General features: G+C 42.4%; 1 protein-coding gene across 8 annotated transcripts in view; it reads left to right on the top strand.

Moving 5' to 3' along the window:
- The window catches only part of LOC113989358 (Kv channel-interacting protein 1), a 350,034-nt gene that overhangs the window by 283,134 nt on the left and 48,259 nt on the right, over window positions 1-18,641 (top strand). The window contains exons 1-2 of one of the 8 annotated variants that reach the window (XM_039386656.1): window positions 3,379-3,539; window positions 10,314-10,411. The exons of 6 other annotated variants lie outside the window; for them this stretch is intronic. In XM_039386656.1, coding sequence (XP_039242590.1) covers window positions 10,336-10,411 — 76 coding nt within the window. In that variant the 5' untranslated portion in view covers window positions 3,379-3,539; window positions 10,314-10,335. Of the gene's footprint in view, window positions 1-3,378; window positions 3,540-10,313; window positions 10,412-18,641 lie in introns of those variants that run through there. One more of the 8 variants, XM_027723845.2, reaches the window with a different exon arrangement.

Genomic DNA, 18,641 nt, shown 5'->3' with positions numbered 1-18,641 from the left:
ACCTGTGGTTTGTCCTGTTTCAGTTTTCTCTGATGAGCACTTATGTTCTTGTACGTCTTTCTGGGGCTTAAACCTACCTATTCAGCCTCATTCTCATTTACCTAATTCAATAAGAACCTGCTGTTGTGCTCTGGATTTAGCTATAAACTGCCCAGAGTGGTTACATTTTTATTTAAGACTTTTTAAAAGCTTTTTGGTTCGTTATAACCTCTAATTAGCATCCGGAGAAAGAGTCACATACACTTCTCTAAGAGAAATTATTTTTAATTTAGTGAGAAAAATAAGATATTTTGGCAAAAGGTTTTTACAGGAGTAAAATACAACCAAGAAAAAAGCATTTCAGCACAAAGACCCATTCCACAGGAAACACCCACTAAAACAATCCATATACCAGCTTTAGTAAAACACAGTTCATTGGTTTTAAGTTACCCACAAGAGAAGGAAAAGAGAAGAGGAGAAGAGGAAGAAATGGTTACTGACTCACATGGTTCATGCTGCAGGAGAGACCAGAGGGAAGGAGAGAGAGAGAGAGAGAGGGAGACCACATGGAGCCTCGTGTATTCATAGAGTTCAGTTTTCCCTCCCAGGCAGGATATCCCATGGGTGCCTTCCAGGCCAGAGTGAGTTGTGCTGTAGCCAGTCACAGGCTGCAGGGCTGTGGGGTGGTTGAGCTACCAGGCAGGTCTGCCCTGACTGACAGCCCAGCTACCGGCCTTCAGCTCTGCCCTGTCTCTGTGTGGGCAGCAGGGCCTTCAGCTCTGCCCTGTCTCTGTGTGGCCACCAGGGCCTTCAGCTCTGCCTTGTGTTGTGTGTGGGCAGCAGGGCCTTCAGCTCTGCCCTGTCTCTGTGTGGGCAGCGAGGCCTTCAGCTCTGCCCTGTCTCTGTGTGGGCAGCAGGGCCTTCAGCTCTGCCCTGTCTCTGTGTGGGCAGCGAGGCCTTCAGCTCTGCCCTGTCTCTGTGTGGGCAGCGAGGCCTTCAGCTCTGCCCTGTCTCTGTGTGGGCAGCGAGGCCTTCAGCTCTGCCCTGTGCCCTCAGCACAGGCCTTATGCACAGGCCTTACCATGTGCCTGCAGGTCCAGGCCCAGCCCTTCCCCACACGCACACACACAGTGAGTTGATTCCAACCCATATCAATAATTCAGTGAGATTCGGATCCAGGATCTCACACCTGGAGCAACAAAGCATATAAGAAAAAAGTTCAAGTACAGAGGTTCTGCACAGTTTATTATCACTTTTAATAAAAGTGAGAATGAAGCTGTGACAATCTGATGCCCATGGGAAATACATAACATGGGTGAAAAGCTACCTGTGATGAGAAAAGTCACTGCAGCCCAACTCGATGGCAGCTTTATGCCTCTTAACTGCTTCCAGAACCTGACAGTAATCACCAGTGTCATGAGGGAGGGGTCACATCTCCTCTTGCTTGTGGCAGAAATCCACTAAGCAAGAAACTGCCACTGCAAAGCACATCTGTCTTCTGGTTATTTGGGGTTTTTAACAGCTTCTTTTGGCTACTTGTTAGTCCATCAGGGATAGGTATTTGCTGAGGTATGCTCACCTCTGAGTACAGGTTCCAGGGAAAATGCTCAGCTGGATGTGGGGCTCAGCAGAGGCTGGTTTCAGGGACTCATGCAGTGGCATTTTCCCTATTTGGGGAATGAACCCCAGAATAATTGAAACATCAAGTTTTCTATTTTTGAGCAGTTTTATGTTGTACATATATAGCCCCATCGAAGTCCTTCACAGATCTGTTCTTCCCTTTACATGCCCTTTTTCATTGTTACTTATTTCAGACTTGAAATACATTTTTTTCCTGTTTCTTCTTTAAGCTTTTCACTATCTCTCCCCTACTCCTCTTTTCCTCACAGCATGTGTCCTACTCAACTTTCATTGCCTGTTTAAAAGTAGGACAATGAGAAACATCCTGCAGCCTTTCCCTGTCTCCCCTCCTAGTGCAGCTGAGGTTATGAAGTCATTGTTAGCAGTCCATTCAGCCTCAGCAACAATGCTGAAAAGAGATGAAGTTCAGTGCTGGAGAACTTCCTTGGGTCAATCCTGAGAGCATCCTGAGAGTGCTTCTGCAAGTCTGAGAGTGACCCGTGATCTTGGAGGAGTCTGCTGTGTTTGCTGCTGTAGTTTATGTAACTGGGTTGGTTTACATTTAAAAATCTAGAGAAATAGGGGAAAGCTAGTTAAATAGAAAAGTGCAGTAGAGCCTGTCAATGATATTTAGTAGTTGGGAGAGGTTCTTGTTGCTCTTTCATTAATTATATATTGCCTCAATTGTATACTACCCAATTTCAAACAGTGTGCAAGTAAACTGTGGTTCAAGTTAGTCCTTCAAGGTTCCATGGTTTCTTTGTTAGTTGTTGGTCTTCTCATAATTTGTAGCTCCATAGGAGGCTGGCTGTGACTTTGACCTGGGTGTGCATTGCTAACAAACACCAGTTTTGCCATCATGAGGTCCAGAGTAAAGCCAAATCCTCCACTGTGCAGTCTGTGATAACTTCAATGTGCTTGTCTGTACTGGAAATTGTTCTGGAAAAAGTCACTAATGATGTATTAGATTTCTGTAATCTTCCAAAGCTATTCCTGTGTTTTGTGAAGTTGATGAATTGTGCCAACAGGCTCACAGAGGGCTGGGAGTCACTAGCTCTGAAAGGGGAAAAATATATGGGGTCCTCCTGCTTCTCTTCATAAATTGTGCACAGGTCCTCCAATCCAACTACGCCCTACCATTGTCAGCAAGCAGGGAGACGTTGGTAGAAATAAGAAAGCAGCACCTTCTCATGAATTAGAAGAATTGAAGTAAGGGGGGAATTTGAAGGAATTATAGCTGCTTTTGTTATGGCAGGACAATTGATATGTCAGGAAAAGGTTTAATCTGCCAATTACTTCCCTGCACTTACACAGCAAGGAAGTGGCAAACTGATGAACTGAGCTCTTTATTCCCAGCTCCCTGGGCAGCACTAATAGAAAAGCATCTGTATTATCCAAACTAACTAAAGAGGTATTTGTGGTTCACCTATCCTTAAACTGAATGCACCTCTAGTGACAAAAGTAATAAGTGGTAATTAGCGAAGACTTTAAAAAAAGTAATCCTAGCTGGTGGATAACTGCTGGGAAACAACGGTGTGATATGAAGTACATTTAGTTTGCAGGCAGTGGGGTCAGGGTGGAATTGTAGTGATGCAAATGGGCAGGACCTGAGCTCATTGGCACCAAATGGCTGTTAGTTTAGCTGGAGATTCTACTTTAGAGGGGTCTCTAAATCATCAATTACCTAAATACCAGACTTTCTAATTTACAGCATAATTTTTTTGAAATTATAGTCAGCAGTTATCAAAAAGTAGTTTTTTTTCTCCACACAATTTGCAGATGGCACAAATTACTTGGGACTAGTCAGATCCAGAGAAGTCTGAGAAACACAGAAGGGGCTTAATCACCTATGGTGAACAGGACAGAGACATGACCGGTGACCAAGGCAAGCTGATAAAAAACCTGCAATTTAAGCAGTAAATATCATTCCTTGGGACTAGGTAAGTTAAAATCACTCATGAGAAAGGCCTAGTTTTCATTTTGGTGTGAATAACTTTAAATCAAAGCAATAAAACCCACTGACTTTATGCACACACAAAGAGATCATATTGGATAAATATGTATACAATAGTACATTCATATTCTTGATGCTGTAGTCACCTGTAATGCTGTGAGTGGTCTTATTATGCCACTTCTACAACACAACAGAAGTGGAAGGGCTTCAGAGATCTGTGGTGGAAATAGATTTATGGTCAATAGCTGTGTTAGAAGACTGGTCAGGACTGCTGAGTGTCAGAAGATCCATAAACAGAACTGTTCTAGAGATATTTGAAATAATGAACTGTACAAGGAGAATCCATCATATGTTCTTATTTATTCTTTATTATAGCATAATAGCAAAGGAATAGTCAATCAAAATTACAAAAAATTAATATTAAGGGTTTTAAACTAGGCTAATCATAGAATACTACCAGGGCTTTCTTGAAGGTGTGTGTACTGAGAATATGTCATGCTGCATTTGTTTTAACAAATCCTCCTGTTCAAAAGTGTAAATCTGTTCCAAATAGCTTGATTATGGGAAAAGCTTCTGCTATGGGAAATGTTATTCTCCAATTTGCTGTGATTTTTGCACCTTTGTGTGATGTACTATTTTCCCCCAACCAGTTTTAAGAGCTGATCATAGATTACATAAATCATTTATATGATTCATCATAGCAATTCTTTTATTACCAGAATATCCTTTTTATTACATGTTATTTTGATTGATCTTTATAAAGTTCCTACTTAACCTTGTCTGTATATAACTAGAAAAGTGTTCTTCCCGTTGCTGTTATATAAAATCTGTTGTTCAGTGACTACAGTAGAAAACCAGAGTCTAGTCTGTGCAATTTATTTCACATCTGATTCTAGTCAAAATCACTTGGTCCCTTAAGCTACCCTCTCTGAGGGTAACAGTATGTATTTTGCAGCAAATTTACGAATGTTTGGGAAGCATCAATCCAAAAGCTGAGACAGACATCCCGTCTCGGTTTAACGAGAAAGAAATGTTCCGTCAGGCGGGCAGGATATGGGAAAAACAACCAAGCTCCTCCCTCCGAGTAATTACAGCTTTGAAATTAAGGGGCTCCAGTCGAAAGGTGTGGAAAAGAAAAATAACAGGTCTTTACTAAAGAATATATATATATGCACACATATATAGGCAACACAACGAACAAACAAGCAACAATCCCATTCCTCAACTTTCACTGAAAACAAAACAATTAAGCCCTTTTTGCCTTTCGGCGCAGTTACAACCACAGCCAGCAGGGGGCGCTGGCGCCTCGGGAGGCGGAGCTGCAGTGTCGCTCCATGGCCGGCAGGGGGCGCTGCGGATCCAGCCCTCGGCCTGCGCGGTGGCTCCGAGGGGCCGAGTGTCGGTCTGTCCGTCTGTCCGGACAAGAGCAGCAAGAGCCACGGAAAAAGGGGAAAACTCACACGATGCTGGCAGTCTCCGTGACAGCAGAGGTATCACGCGGCCCCTCTACCACTGGCACCGCAGGGACTTTTTCACTGGAGAACGAACCGGAGGAGGAGGCGCGGGCCGCTGCCAGCACGGGAAGGGAGGAAAGGAGGAAGGGTCATTTACTCCTGTGGACTCACACTGTTAAAGGCAGGCTCTGGCCACAGCCCTCTCTTTTGCCGATGGGAGTAAGCTGCTGCCAACACGGAGAAAGATGGAGGAAAAAAACAGGTGCTGGCAAGGGTTGTCCTCCCGACGACCTCCACTGGACCAGCAATCCCACCAAAACTCAAGCACCTCCTAGCCAAAAACAGCCAGCCCTCCCCCCCACGCCCTTTCCCTCTCTCTCTGCAACTGCGACTTCTGCAAAAACGCGGCGAAAATCTTCCTTCCCCCTTGCCTTGGGGAGAGGAAAACAAAAGAGCGCTGCTTCTTTCAAAGAGGGGTCATTAGCACGCAGTAGGACAGTCATTAAGGTCTAAGCCGAGCAAACAGTAAAACCTGAAGACTCACCCCCACCCCAGCCAAGGGATTGGTGTGAAAAAATTCATCAGAAGCTAATGAAAAAAAAAAAGGAAATTATATGCAGCATGGTTTTAGACTGTAGAATTCTGTAGAAATTAAAAAAAAAATCGAATCCTGCTGCTTATTTGGCATTGGCTTGAGTTTTTCTCATTGCTCCAGAAGTGACACAAATAAAATGTGTAATAAACTCTTGATTAATATTTCTGTCTCTTGTTAAGAGTTGATGATCCTCTATTTCTGTACTAACTAACCTGAATAACCTTTCTTTGGTTTAGGTCCCGGAACCACTTCTCTCATTAGCTCAATGCTACAGTAAAGAATGAGTATTGCTGTAGGTAATGGGCCCAGTAAGCTGTTGAGGAAAGCTCTGTCTTTTATTTAAATGAGTTCTTATTATGGAGAAAGCACACAGAAGTGTTTGGGTCCACAGAATTTGCCTTCCATGAGACATCTGTAGTCAGCTCTTCAGTCAGTCACTTGTGATGATTTGAATGTTTAAGAAACAGGAGAGCGCTAATTTGGTTTAATTAATTGTAAACCATAACACTAGGTCAGTATGTGGCTTCCAAACTGGATCATTTGATGGATGGACTTGGTACTCTGCATGTCAGGCAACTAGCAGCACTCTCCTTAAAATGTTAGCACAGCATGAGCCCAACATGTGCCCAGCATAAAGAATCCCTGTTCTTGGGGCAGCAATGAGCAACTGAAGAATGATCCAAGTGTCTGAGAAGTTTTGGAAAATGAGAGAGGAAAAACAACATCCAAACAGAACTGCTGGCATCAAGGTGATCCCAAAGCAGCCTGAAGGTTCTGAATGGGAAAATTCTCATTCAGCATTCCCTCCAAGCCTGTTTGAAAACTGTCTCAACCTCAGGAAAAGCATGATTTGGCTTTGGCAGCATTGGATAGACTGTCGAATGAATTCTGAGCTTCTGGCATGCATGGGGGCTTCAAACAGTGAATGCTCTGGGGACTGAAGTTGCATGGTTTTTTTGCAGTTGCTCGTATCAGGAACACCTAAGGCATCAAAAATGTTGGACTTGGCATAAATTGCAGTAACACAAATAATAGAACTAACACTTTTCCATGTCCTTCCCCCTGCCTCTTGCTAAGGTGCTGCTGCAGGGCTTTAGTAGCTGCAGAGGTGTGACATTACCAGTGAGAGAACATAGAATTGCAAGGCACACCTTTAGGGAGCCAAGTGCTTTGAGTTTCATTGCTCCTCATAGCATCATTTTTTAATTTATTTTTTTTTAGTGGTAATTGGATTCAGGAGGTTTGTGCATTGCTGGGAAGAAACTTTGTGATTAGGTGTATCTGCAAGTAAATAATGTGCCTGGGAACAAGTGGGGGTGAGGTGGGCTCTTTCTTTCTGTGTGCTCTTGGATCTGTTAACTTAAGTAATCTGAGAAAACAGCAGAGAGTCCACCAAACAGCCAGTAAATCTGACAAACATCCCTTCTATAGACAGGAAAGAACCTTGTTATTTTTGTGGTTAATATGTCTATCCAAACTTAATGTGATGGGCAGTGGGTTTTTGTCGATTTGGGTTTTTTTGTGTAGTAGTGTTTGGTTTTTTAATGGAAATAGGACATGATAAACCAAGGAATTATCTGAACGTTTTCAGGTCTGCTTGTCACATGTTACTGCTTCAAATTCTCCTCAACTTGTCTGGGAGAGATTTGACAGTACAGTGATTTCAGTTCCTTGATAGTTTTAAAGCTGAATGTGTTAATCTGGGAAATATGAACCATAACGTGGCATCACAGTAATACATCCAGGGCAATGAAAACCTGATGTGGCAGATGCTACAGAGCACAAAAAAGTCCTTTGGCCTAAAGTACTCATCAGGAGAAATGGCTTTGATATTATGCCATTGAGCTCCGGAGAGGTAGATGCCAATGACAGAGAATCCTCATGAATAACACATTTCCTAGTGTGATTTGGCCACCTGCATACAGAAACAAAGCTCAAATTCAACTAAAGTGTTCATTGCTTCTTGACTTGATCACTGAAGTGTGTATGAGTACTCTGCACCTCCAACCTGGCTTTAATATGGGCTTCTCTCAGCAATTCAAGTGCATTATTTAGTTAATGTGATACACAAAATCCCATTGAGATTCTGCACCTGCTGTTAGTGATCAGCAGCAGTTTAAGGCAGAGGCAGCACCAGAAGAAGCTGTGGAGCAGTGTGGAGGGTGAAAGCCAGCCTGCCCTGCTCCCTGGGGACTGCGGGGAGAGGGAGTTACTGCCTGCCTGGAGATGGGTGGAGTGAGGGGAAAACGAGACAGGCTCTGAGTCCTGTAAAATTAAAGGCATGGATGATGTCTGTTCTTCTGAACATCCCACATGGGAATACCAGTATCTAATAGTGCTTGAAAAAAACAGCTTTTACTGGTGTTGCAATACTGCATCTGCCATCCTCATAAAACGCTCAACCTGCCAAGTGTTTTCTCATCTGTGGTGATAATGGGGAAATACATAATTGACTTGTGAGGAGCCAGCAGTGCTGCCCATGCCAGCAGCCTGGTGAAACACTGCCTGCAAGGGGGGCTTGTTCCAGCCAGCAGTGGCCCACTCCAGTGGTGGGTACTTGTGAAATGCCAGTGGGTGCACTGCTTGCTGTCCAGCAGACAACCCAGGGGAACTGTGGGCAGCTGTTGCTTACAGAAAGAATTACTCTGGAGGTCCTGGGCTCTGTGTGGGCACACACATGGATGTGGGAAGCGTGCTTGTGTATGTCCCAGCATGTCATGGGCGAGGCATTTAGAAAAGGAAAGCCCTTTCCTCCCCTACAATGTCCCATATTCTCTTATGCAGTACAGAAGAGGCATTGACAAAAAGCACCTGCATTGGCAGAATTACTGAGAAAATCTCAGATGTAGAAGTTGACTGGTATCACAGGTATTTAAAAAAAAAATAAAATTGTGTGAGATGTTGCTGAGGTTAGCAGCACAGTGCTCAATTGTTCAGGGGCAGAGCAAACTCCTGAGAGAATTGCCCTGAGGTGAAAGAAAATAAAAACATAGGTTATGGTTAAATGCAGAAATTGCTCGCATGTTCAAAAAGAAAAAAAAAAAAGGCAAGTGAGAGAGGAGGGGGGAGAGGTTGGGAAAGAAAGGGAGTGAGAGAGGGGGAGAGGAGAATGTGCTGTGCACTTAACTGAGCAGCTGGAAGGAAGGCTCCAAACAGGATTTCTCAGCTTCTGATGTCTGGCAGTTGTTTGCAGTCACACCAGTAGGTATCCGTGTGGTGCCTGAAAGGATGTGGACTAAAGGCGAGTCGGAGGGACTCCAGACTTTAGGGATTGTAGTGGTGGTGTGCTCTTCTCTGAAACTTTTCCACTACCTCGGGCTAATTGACTTGTCAGATGGTAAGAGAACGCAAGTTTTCCAGCTCCTGTTTACTTTTGTTTAAACCCGTTTGACTGTAGCCACCGTAGGCAGGAGATGGCTGTGGGAGGAAGGTGGTGTCTGTCAGTGCATTGATTCTCAGTGTGGGCTTTATCTTTATTAAGAATCATAAAGGCTGAAAAGAGGGAATTCTGTTTTATGCTTTGCTGAGGACTTTTGTTTGCTTTTGATATATTAGAGAAAATCTGAAGCTGTGATGTATTTTGCCTTGTGTATTATTTTATCAAGTTTTCTTAATTATTGTTCTTATTGTTAATTCTTTCTCTCTCTTAGTACCAACCTGGAAAAGGGAAAGGCCCTCTTGGGATAATGGAAGCATAGCTGATAATTAGGTCTATGATTTCAGGTGGCTACTTAAAGTGGGTTTTTTGTGATATTTGCAGATTAAAGATGCGATGGATTGAATGTAAACAAAAAAATGTGAACAAAAAATGTAATTGCTATTCCAGACAGTTCAGCAAAATAATCTAAGGAGAAATATTTCTGTTTTCACCCATTGGAGGGGAAGATTTGGTCTTTCTTTGACTTACCAACGTATTAACTTTTTTTTCTTAAAGGTTTTTCTGGATAAGTCAAGCATATGGGTTTTAACAAGTAAGCGAGCCTTAGGGCTTATATTATCCTTTCATAAGGGGATGTAGGTATCACTGAATTTTGAAGGAAAATAACTCCTTGATGATGCAAATGAGGTATTTCTTTAAAACAAAAGGGTCCCCAAGTCATCGATTGTATTCTTTCTTCCATCACTGTATCATGTTTATCTAGCAAGGAAAATGGCAATAATTAAATACTAGCATAAACACCCATGTCACTTTGTTCAGCTATTATCTTCAAAATATGGTTTAGCGAAGGCTGGCAAAAGATTGAATAAAAGTAAAGAAAATTTATATATTAAATCTGTTTTACTGGATAATGTTAAAGTCAAGAAAAGCAGATGGAATTTTAACCCTGCTACAGTAAAATCAGTGCTGTCATGTAATCCTAGAAATCCTCCTGCAGAATTAGGAACAAATATGAAAAATGGCCTAATTAAGAGTTATTTATACTAAGAGAAGGTGTAAATTGGCATGTATTTGTTACCACATGAATTTTTATATTCCTTATTACAAAATTAATATCTCAGGAGCTTTTCGTTTACTCCTAGAATGTCACTGGAGTTCAATTACATAATTACAAATAAATTAAGGTCTCTGACAATGACAACTAATTTCAAATAATGGCAGCAGAAATTCTCACCTTAAAAATAAGCTGTCAAGTCAAATGCTGAGGCATTTGCATTACTATTGCATTTGCTTTGCGTTAACTGCATGAACATTTTTATACCTCCTTTCCAGAATTAATTACCATCATTCCAGTATGTTGTTTCTGAAGCAATTACCTTTTCCAGAAGAGTCTCCCCAGTGTTTTCCCAGCAAAGTCAAGTATGTGTCAGGTGAGAAAGTTGTCTGTGCAAAGGTGAAAGGAGCAAACGGGAGCAAATAGCCCTGTGTTCCTGGAGCAGCTCTGCCTGTGCTGGTTTGCACAGTGGTCAGTGCCTGCTCGGTCTGTGCAGGCAGGAGGGATGGCATTTACCTCGCTGGAAGGGACCTCTGTCACAATTACTGATACACAGATTTCAGATTGCATGACCGGATACAGGAGCACAGTGCTAGAAACCTGTTCAGCTCTGGATAATTTTTATTGGAATTCTGTTTTTCTGGCTGCAAAATAGTTCACTTGGAGACCAAGATATTTTTATTTGTTACTTATTATATGAGCTTGTGTTTTTCCCTTTTGACTCTGTTCCTTTGCTAAGAATTACTTATATGTGTAATTAGAACATTAATGTAACATGGGTGGTTGTTGATGTATTGCAATACAGATTTCAGTAACTTAGAAGCCTTTAAAGGTGACATTAAGTTGTCTTCTTTGATATGTTTGTACAATGGGTGCTTATATTGCAATGTAATATTTCTAACATCTCTATATTCACTAGAAATGATCACTACTTTCACTTATAAAAGTCTAGAAATTCCAGATACTTTCTCATAGCTGTGTGAAATGACACTAAAATAAGACACTGAAATTGGCTATATATATATTCCTTTTTAGAACTATTCTCTTCTAAAGATGGAACAGGCTTACTTGAAAAGTCCCTTTGTTCTGTTTAAAGAAAAAACCCCAAAACCTAAGGAACAACAGCAACAACAACAAAATCAAAAAACCACACACAGGAAAAACCCGAAACCTGAGTGTTGATTCTTCATTAGTCTAGCACAGGAAATAATCATTATGGAGAGGGAACTAGTGTAGACAGTAATTTGGAAAATACGAAGTTTTAGCCTTTGCTGCAGGTGAATGCAGGTGTTTGCTCAGTTCCACCCTCTTAGCTGTGTTCGAGAGGTGAGGTATCGTTCAGGTGTTTGACTGGAAATGATTGAAACCAGAGACATTAGTGGAAATTTTCATCTCTGAGCACAACCTAAAGTTGTTGAGCATTTTTAATAAAAGATTTACAAATAGGAAAGAATTTTCCTTTTATTTTCTGATTTCTTTAGTTCCCTTTTCTATGCAGGTAGAACAAGTCTATGATCCCCTATAACTCTGCCACATAGAAGAGTTCCAGTAAGATCAGACCTTGGTCAGTTTTGCTGTTGTTTTCCAAATTCTTCATTAAAATGTTCCCATTTGCTTCAAACTGGGGGGAGCAGGGGAGGAGAGTGTCTGGATGTAGTTAAGAGGCAAAATCTGCTAAAAAAGAAACATTCTGCAAAGTTTGGGGCAGTGTTTTGTGACCACAATAGATGAAGAAATGTTGATGACCTGTTGCTTTATGCTGCTCTCGTTGTTGTACCTGTTGGGTTTGGTGTTTGTTGGCTGTGTCCTTGCTGCCTCTGTGCTTGGACAGACCTGTTGTTGTCCCCTTGGACTGGTTCCCAGCTCCTAAAACTACACACAACCACAGCTGGTCTGGGAGCTGAACAGTGTTTTTCTTCAGTGCTAGAGTGCTTTCACAATTATATGTATTACCTATAGTTTGGGGAAACATCTGGTGAAACCTTGAACTAACTTACAGTTGGAGACCAAAAACCCTCTGTAAATGAGAGTAAATTCTGTCTGTACTTTTTTTTTATGATTTTGGCTTTAACTGAACTTCTTTTCAGAGCATCCGTCCATTCTGCAGGTACCCTTGAAGCATTCATAAATCATGCTATCTCAAATTAGAGGCATTCAGAGCAAATATGAATTGTGCTTTTGGGATAGTATTGATTTGGTAAGATCTGTGGCAGGGTACAAACCCCTGAAAATAAGTAGAGCAAAATATACCATCAAGCACATTGTCGGAGATTTAGATTTTTAATCCTTAGTTGTACTCACTTATTTTATGACAGAAGATTAGAAGCAGATGCTAAAATATTTTTTTTGATTGAATAAATGCATTTACAAATCACCTATCTCAGATGCCTTGGAGGTTGTTACTGTACGTGTCTACATAATTCAATGGTATGTCAGGGATTTGCTGCCTACTGGTAGATTTGCACTGCCACAGGGAGAAATAATTTTAATATGATTGCCAATGGAGATAAGGTCTTAAAGCCAGATCCCTGTAACTGCACTGGTGTAAGTGCTTCCAGGTCTTTCTCAATGCACCTGTTTCCACATGATGTTATATGAAGAGAGAACACAGACATTCAAGGTATGTATATACACCTTAAGGGTGTATCAAGTACCCCTTAAGGCAGACAGACCTCAGGCCTGGAAGCTTGCTCCTCATCATGCCTTAACTCATCAGCAGCTCAGTTCAGAACAAAACCAGCTGAGTCCTGCAGCAGGAACTCTGCCCAGTTCTGGTCCCAAGGAACCACAAAGTGGGAGGATGTATAGTCTGGAGCCTCAAACTGTGCTGTTTCGACCTGTGGGACTATTGCAAGTACTGGGGGCTGGGAATAGCCAGAGGCAAATCAAACCTGATACTGATCTGACTCATGAGGTACTGTGTGGTTTTAAGTAACAATACATAAAGGTTGAAGCCTCTGAAGAGGGGGTCCCTTCTGCACAAGGAGCAAACCAGTGCTTCTGCTCCCTGAGCCCAGCTTTACGAAGATATTTACTGCCCAGATGCTACAGATACAACCTAACCTGCAATGAAATCTATATTCTGGCTCATTCTCTTAATTTGATATGATATTGATTAATCCAAATGTGGAATAGGTATATTCTTATCCAAAAGCTCTTGTGAGAGCATGTTCTTTCATGTAGCTTTAGATGGGAACTTCAGACCCCCCTTAGAGAGTGGGAAGTTAGGAGATGTTTGAGCAGACTAAAAACTTCACTCTGTGAAGGTGCTCAGCTATGAGGTAATAGGGACCAAAAATGCTAGTTTCAGCCCATTACTGCTGTATGGTGCAGAGGTTGTATTAAAGCTTCATCAGCACATATCTTTACATCTCCCACAGTAATTTCAATTATGCTAATCCTTGATTTTTCTTCATCCAAGGCAGAAATCATGTTTTTTTTCTGCTACCACAGCCTGTTCAGAGGCAGAGTGGGTGTGAAGCTCTGCTAACAGCTAGGGATAACTTCAGGCTCCCATGAAGCAGTGTGGGCAGCTGGTGTGCAGGAACTTGTGAAGTGCCTCAGCAGTGCCAGTACTGGCAGGGGTTGGAGCAGTTCACAAATACAAGAGTCCAGTTCCTTTCCCTGCTATGCTAATTCCTCCATTTATTATATTCATGCAATTATTTTCACATCATAGGGAAGATTAGAGTAACTGTTATTCATACTCTTCAAAGCGAACTGAATCAACATTTTGAACTACAGTTCTTACTGCAACTATTAAATCCCATCATCTCCACTAAATCTCTTGTTTTTTGTGGTCTGAATGAGTTTATGCAATTTTTTAAAAAACCCAAACAAACAACAAACCTGTAGATTATCAATTTCAGAAACATTTTTTGTTTGTTTGTTTGTCTGTTTGTTTCGGAGGGAGTTTTTAGTAAGTTTTGTTTTCATGGGGTTTTTTAGTCCAGGAATGTGTTATGGTAACATTGTGTTCGTAGGTTCATGCTTGCATAGGTGCACCACACTTTCACTGTTTGGCTCATTTAGACACATTGGTACCTTAAAAGACAAAGCCCCACATTACAAAGGGAAACAGTCAGATAAATGTTGTGCAGCCAGAATTAACTTGAGGATTCTTGTGTTTTGGCGTCTTGTCTGTGCTCTACTTGCATAGGTTTTTGTCCATGTAAATTTGGGAAGTGCATTTTATGCACTTATGATGTAATTCTATTTAGCTTTATAGAAGGTATTTCAACTAATTATTACAGCGTTCCTGTAATGAAATCCTGAATTTATTGCAGCACTTTGAGCTTTCAGGGTTTCCTCTCACATGATCAGGCAGACCCCATACTGTCACACAGCCTGTTCCAGAGGCTTCTAAAGATTGGTAGCCCTGATACAGTCTAAGCCATTGGCTCTCAATTGGAGATGAAGTGAATTTTGTTTGCTGCCTACCATCTGATTTCTCAGGCCCAGTGGCATTTGCTAGTGCTTAAGGAGTCTCTCTAGATTAGCTTCTGACAGCTGCTTCTGATGTTCTGTGGCTTTTCTCTCAGCTTTGGCTCTGCTAAGGAGGGGGAGAGGTTTTGGCATTGTAGATTAATTGCAGTCATTTGACTCCTCAAGGAACTTAATTTGAATTGTTCATGCCATTGTTTGTCTTAACACTGAAACTTTTAGTGTCCTGCACTCTTTCAGACAGACAATTCAAACCTGTTAATTCAGGGTTTGTTCCAGCAGCAGACGTCCTGCCTCATCCCTCTGGATCTACGGAGTGATTCTGTTGGTAGTTGTAATTACTTATGGCTATGTGTTTACTTGAACATACTGCACTACTCTGCTGTGTATGCTTTGATGTTTATCACAGTTACTCCACTGCTAACCTTTCTCTTGAAATAGTATTTTTGTATTCATTCATATTCACCCTGTAGTAAAGCTTCCCATGTTTCAAACTCTGCCCTGTGTCCCTTTGTGTCTGTGTAAAACTGCCTCGTGTGTTTGCATATGTGCATACCAATTCTTATTTTTCTTGTGGCTTAGCAACTTACCTCTGTTCTTCATGACACAGTTCCCTGGCTTTCAGATTTAATCTGCATGTATATATGCTGTTTCCACTGCTACTGCAGCTGCTGCTGTGCCTCCTTTTGAACCCTTGTTAGGGCTTTGTCCCTCGGTGCCCTTGCAGTCTCATCAGGGTTGAGGAGCTCTCAAGCCCAGTGTTCTATGGCAGCAGGGCACAGCCCTTCAGGGAGCAAACCTGTGTGCTCTGGCTCTGTCATCTGAAATACTCCCCTGTCTTTTACGCTTCATCATGTTGCAGTCCCTCTTTTTTTTATCAAGCAATTCTACTGCTCTACAGAACTCTGACAGGACCTGAGGTTCTGCTCTTTTAGTCCTTCTGCCCTTGGGCAATCCCACCCTCCCAGCTTAGTGCTAAAACCTGCTCTTTTTGCTTACTTGAATTTCTGTGTTCAAGCAAGAGCAACACAAACCAGCTGTATAAAAAGGGTAACATATAACTTGCTAACTGGTCCTCTTTCCCACATAGGCTTTCTCGAACATTTACTTCATCTTTAGCACATAGTCTACTCCAGGGACTTCCCTGCAAGTGCTCAGTGTCTCCTTGCTTGCTTTGATTAGTGCTTTCCTGCTTAAACAATCCAGAGCTTGTTTATAAAGAGGTAGAATTAATAGGCCTTTTCTAGCTCTGTTAATGCTCGTGTTATCTATCTGTCACTCTAGAGGGGATAGTGCACTATCAGATAAGTACTCAGAATGGATAGTGGCAGATTATCATGTCTCCTAAACCCTCTCAGCAGATGCAGACCTTTATAAAGAAGATGAAATCTATTGCCAAAAGTTGTAACCTTTCTACAGAGAGAATCATATCTTCCCAATTCCCAAGTGGCAGTCTTGCATTTTCTATCTTTTGTAAAAGGAAGAGAGAGCAAAACAATAACCTGTAATACAGATGCTGAGTTAAGGACTAGTAGCTTCTTCCTTCTGTACTAATTGATGCAAAGAAATAGATAGAAAACAGAACGTTTTGCAGCAATTCAGTAAAAAACTGATTTCAGGAATATTCAATAATGTCAAAACTTTGAAATTTGAATGGTTGCTATCTAACAAATTTCTTGATTGAGACATAGAAATTTAGTTACCTATAAGCATTTACTTTCCAAATTCAAGGTTATCATCAGTAGCTACAGAATCCCACAAGCACCCCATAACTTGCACAGACACAAAACTGAAAGTCTGTTTGAGAGATTAAACTCACCTGGTCAAAGCCAAAGCTGTAGTTTTTAACTGTTGTTTTCAGAAACAATCCCTTATGGAAAAAGGATGTAAATGTTTCATAAAATTATGGGGAAGTAGATCTGGAAGGTGAAGAGGTCTGCTAGTCCATCCTGTCTCAAAGCAGGGTTGTACCTGTCTGTGTCAACACAGCAAACTTATTACAAGTATTATTTTGTCTTCACCTAAGGACAGGGAGAACAGAAGAGTTCTTTTATCTTTGTAGAAGCTTTTTAAAGACTTATGTTTTTTCAGATTCTTTTTTGCTAGTCTAAATAATTCTAATTCTTTTGGTCTTAGCTTGTTTCTTATGTAATTTAGCCACTGATCATTTTCATAGCTTTTACCCTAAGTATTTGTAGACATCATTGCTGAAACTCTGACTTGACCCCACTGACCACTGTAGGAGGTTAATTCCCGTGGCTGGCAAAGCCTATTCTTGTCTTCTGGGCAAGTGCTTGTTGTCTTTGGAGGAGTGTGGATGTGCGGACAGACTGGGAAATGAGATACTGGAGTGCCAAGGGAAGGGACCTGGGGGTCCTGGTCAACAGAAAGTTGAATATGAGTCAGCAGTGCCCTGGCAGCCAGGAGGACCAACCCTGTCCTGGGGGCATCAGGGAGGCCATTGTCCTGCTCTGTTCTACCCTAGGGTGGCCTCACCTCAATATTGGGGCAGTTTGGGGAGGACACAATGGAAGGAAGAGATTGAGCCACTGGAGAGTGTCCAAAGGAGGGACACGGAGATGGGGAAGGGGCTTGATTTGAAGGCGTGTGAGGACACTGAGGGCACTTGGTGTGTTCAGCTGGAGAGGAGGAGACTGAAGGGAGACCTCAGTGCAGTTCAACTGCCTGGGCAGGGGCAGAGGAGGGGCAGGGACTGAGCTCTGCTCTGGGGGGACCAGGGACAGCAGCCAGGGAATGGCTGGAGCTGTGTCAGGGCAGGCTCAGGTTGGATCTCAGCAAAAGGTTCTTCCCCCAGAGGCTGGTTGGGCACTGCCCAGGCTCCCCAGGGCAGTGGGCACAGCCCCAAGGCTGCCAGAGCTCAAGGAGCATTTGGATGATCCTCTGGGGCACAGGGTGTGACTGTTGGGGATGGGCCTCTGCAGGGTCAGGAGTTGGACTCGATGATCCGTGTGGGTCCCTTCAAACTCAGAATATTCTGTGCTTCTGTGATTTGTCTTTACTGAAATCCATCAGCAGGAATCTTCAGCCCTTTTCCTCAAATTTGTGAAGGTCTCCTGCAGTCCTTTCCATCATGGTGATACCTGTATATCATCCAGCTTGATAATAAACACTGACCGTGACTAGACCCAGGAAGGCCCTCAGTGGAGTTGTGCTTGATCCCTCCTGTTGTTTTGATGATGAACCACAGAGAGCTGCCCTCAGAATACCTATCAAGCCAGTTTTTATCTAACTCATGGCAGTTTCATAGACGATTCTTTTCTGCAGCTTCCAGAGGTGAATGATATGTGAGACAGGGCCAAAAAGTATTACTTGGATGGAGATGTAATGCATTCTCTGTTTCTCTCCTCCACACAAGGATGATCTCTATCAATTCAGCTGGATTCTCTAGCATTCTGGCAATTCAGTGACCTACACTTGTAAGCATGCATCATTGGTTGTTCCAGTGTTTCACAAGAACTGAAGTGAAAGGCAAAAAAGTTGTATAGTCCTGTATCCCGTATCCTTCCCTCTCCTTGAGCTGTTTCTTCCTTACAGGATAAAATAGAAGGGCATGTTTTTGGTCTCCCAGGTTCATGAAGGTAGGGAAAACACAAGTGATCACCAGTCCTGGAAAACTAGGAAGGAAAACAGGATCCGAATATCGTGGGAGACATCCCACACAGCCCTGTATTTTGGACTGTCTTTTAGAGGTTCTGGCTGAGGTACTGTTCTCTTCTTCCCCTTCTCTTTCTGTGTGGTGCAAAGTGGTTGGTGCAGTGTCACCTCCCCACAGGCACCACTTGGCAGTACAGGAGCAGCTGCTTCAGACTCGCTGGTTTGTGTTGTACAGTGAGGCACTAATGCTCTGTAAGGAATTTGAAAATAGGGGGTGTCACCTGACTGACCTCTTTGGCAACAGCCTCCCCCCACCAAGTCATGTTCTTTAATTGCTGGTATAGGAGTGAGCATGACTGAATGTATAGAAGCACCTTCCATTAAATTCTGGAGCAGATGGCCAAAAGAAGAAAGGGATGTGTTTGCAGTGGGATGGACAGAGTGCCAAGGGGAAGATAAAAAGTACACTAGTACGTGGAGTAGAAGTGCTTATTGTGCCTTATGCATTAGTATTTGAAGAACTTGACTGCTGAGCTGACTTAGAGGTT

The sequence above is a fragment of the Pipra filicauda genome, unplaced genomic scaffold (genome assembly GCF_003945595.2).
Source record: "Pipra filicauda isolate LSUMZ 115617 unplaced genomic scaffold, ASM394559v2 scaffold498_size1627759_pilon, whole genome shotgun sequence".
In the NCBI taxonomy this organism is placed as follows: Eukaryota; Metazoa; Chordata; class Aves; order Passeriformes; family Pipridae; genus Pipra; species Pipra filicauda.
This window is presented reverse-complemented; position numbering and strand designations above follow the sequence as displayed.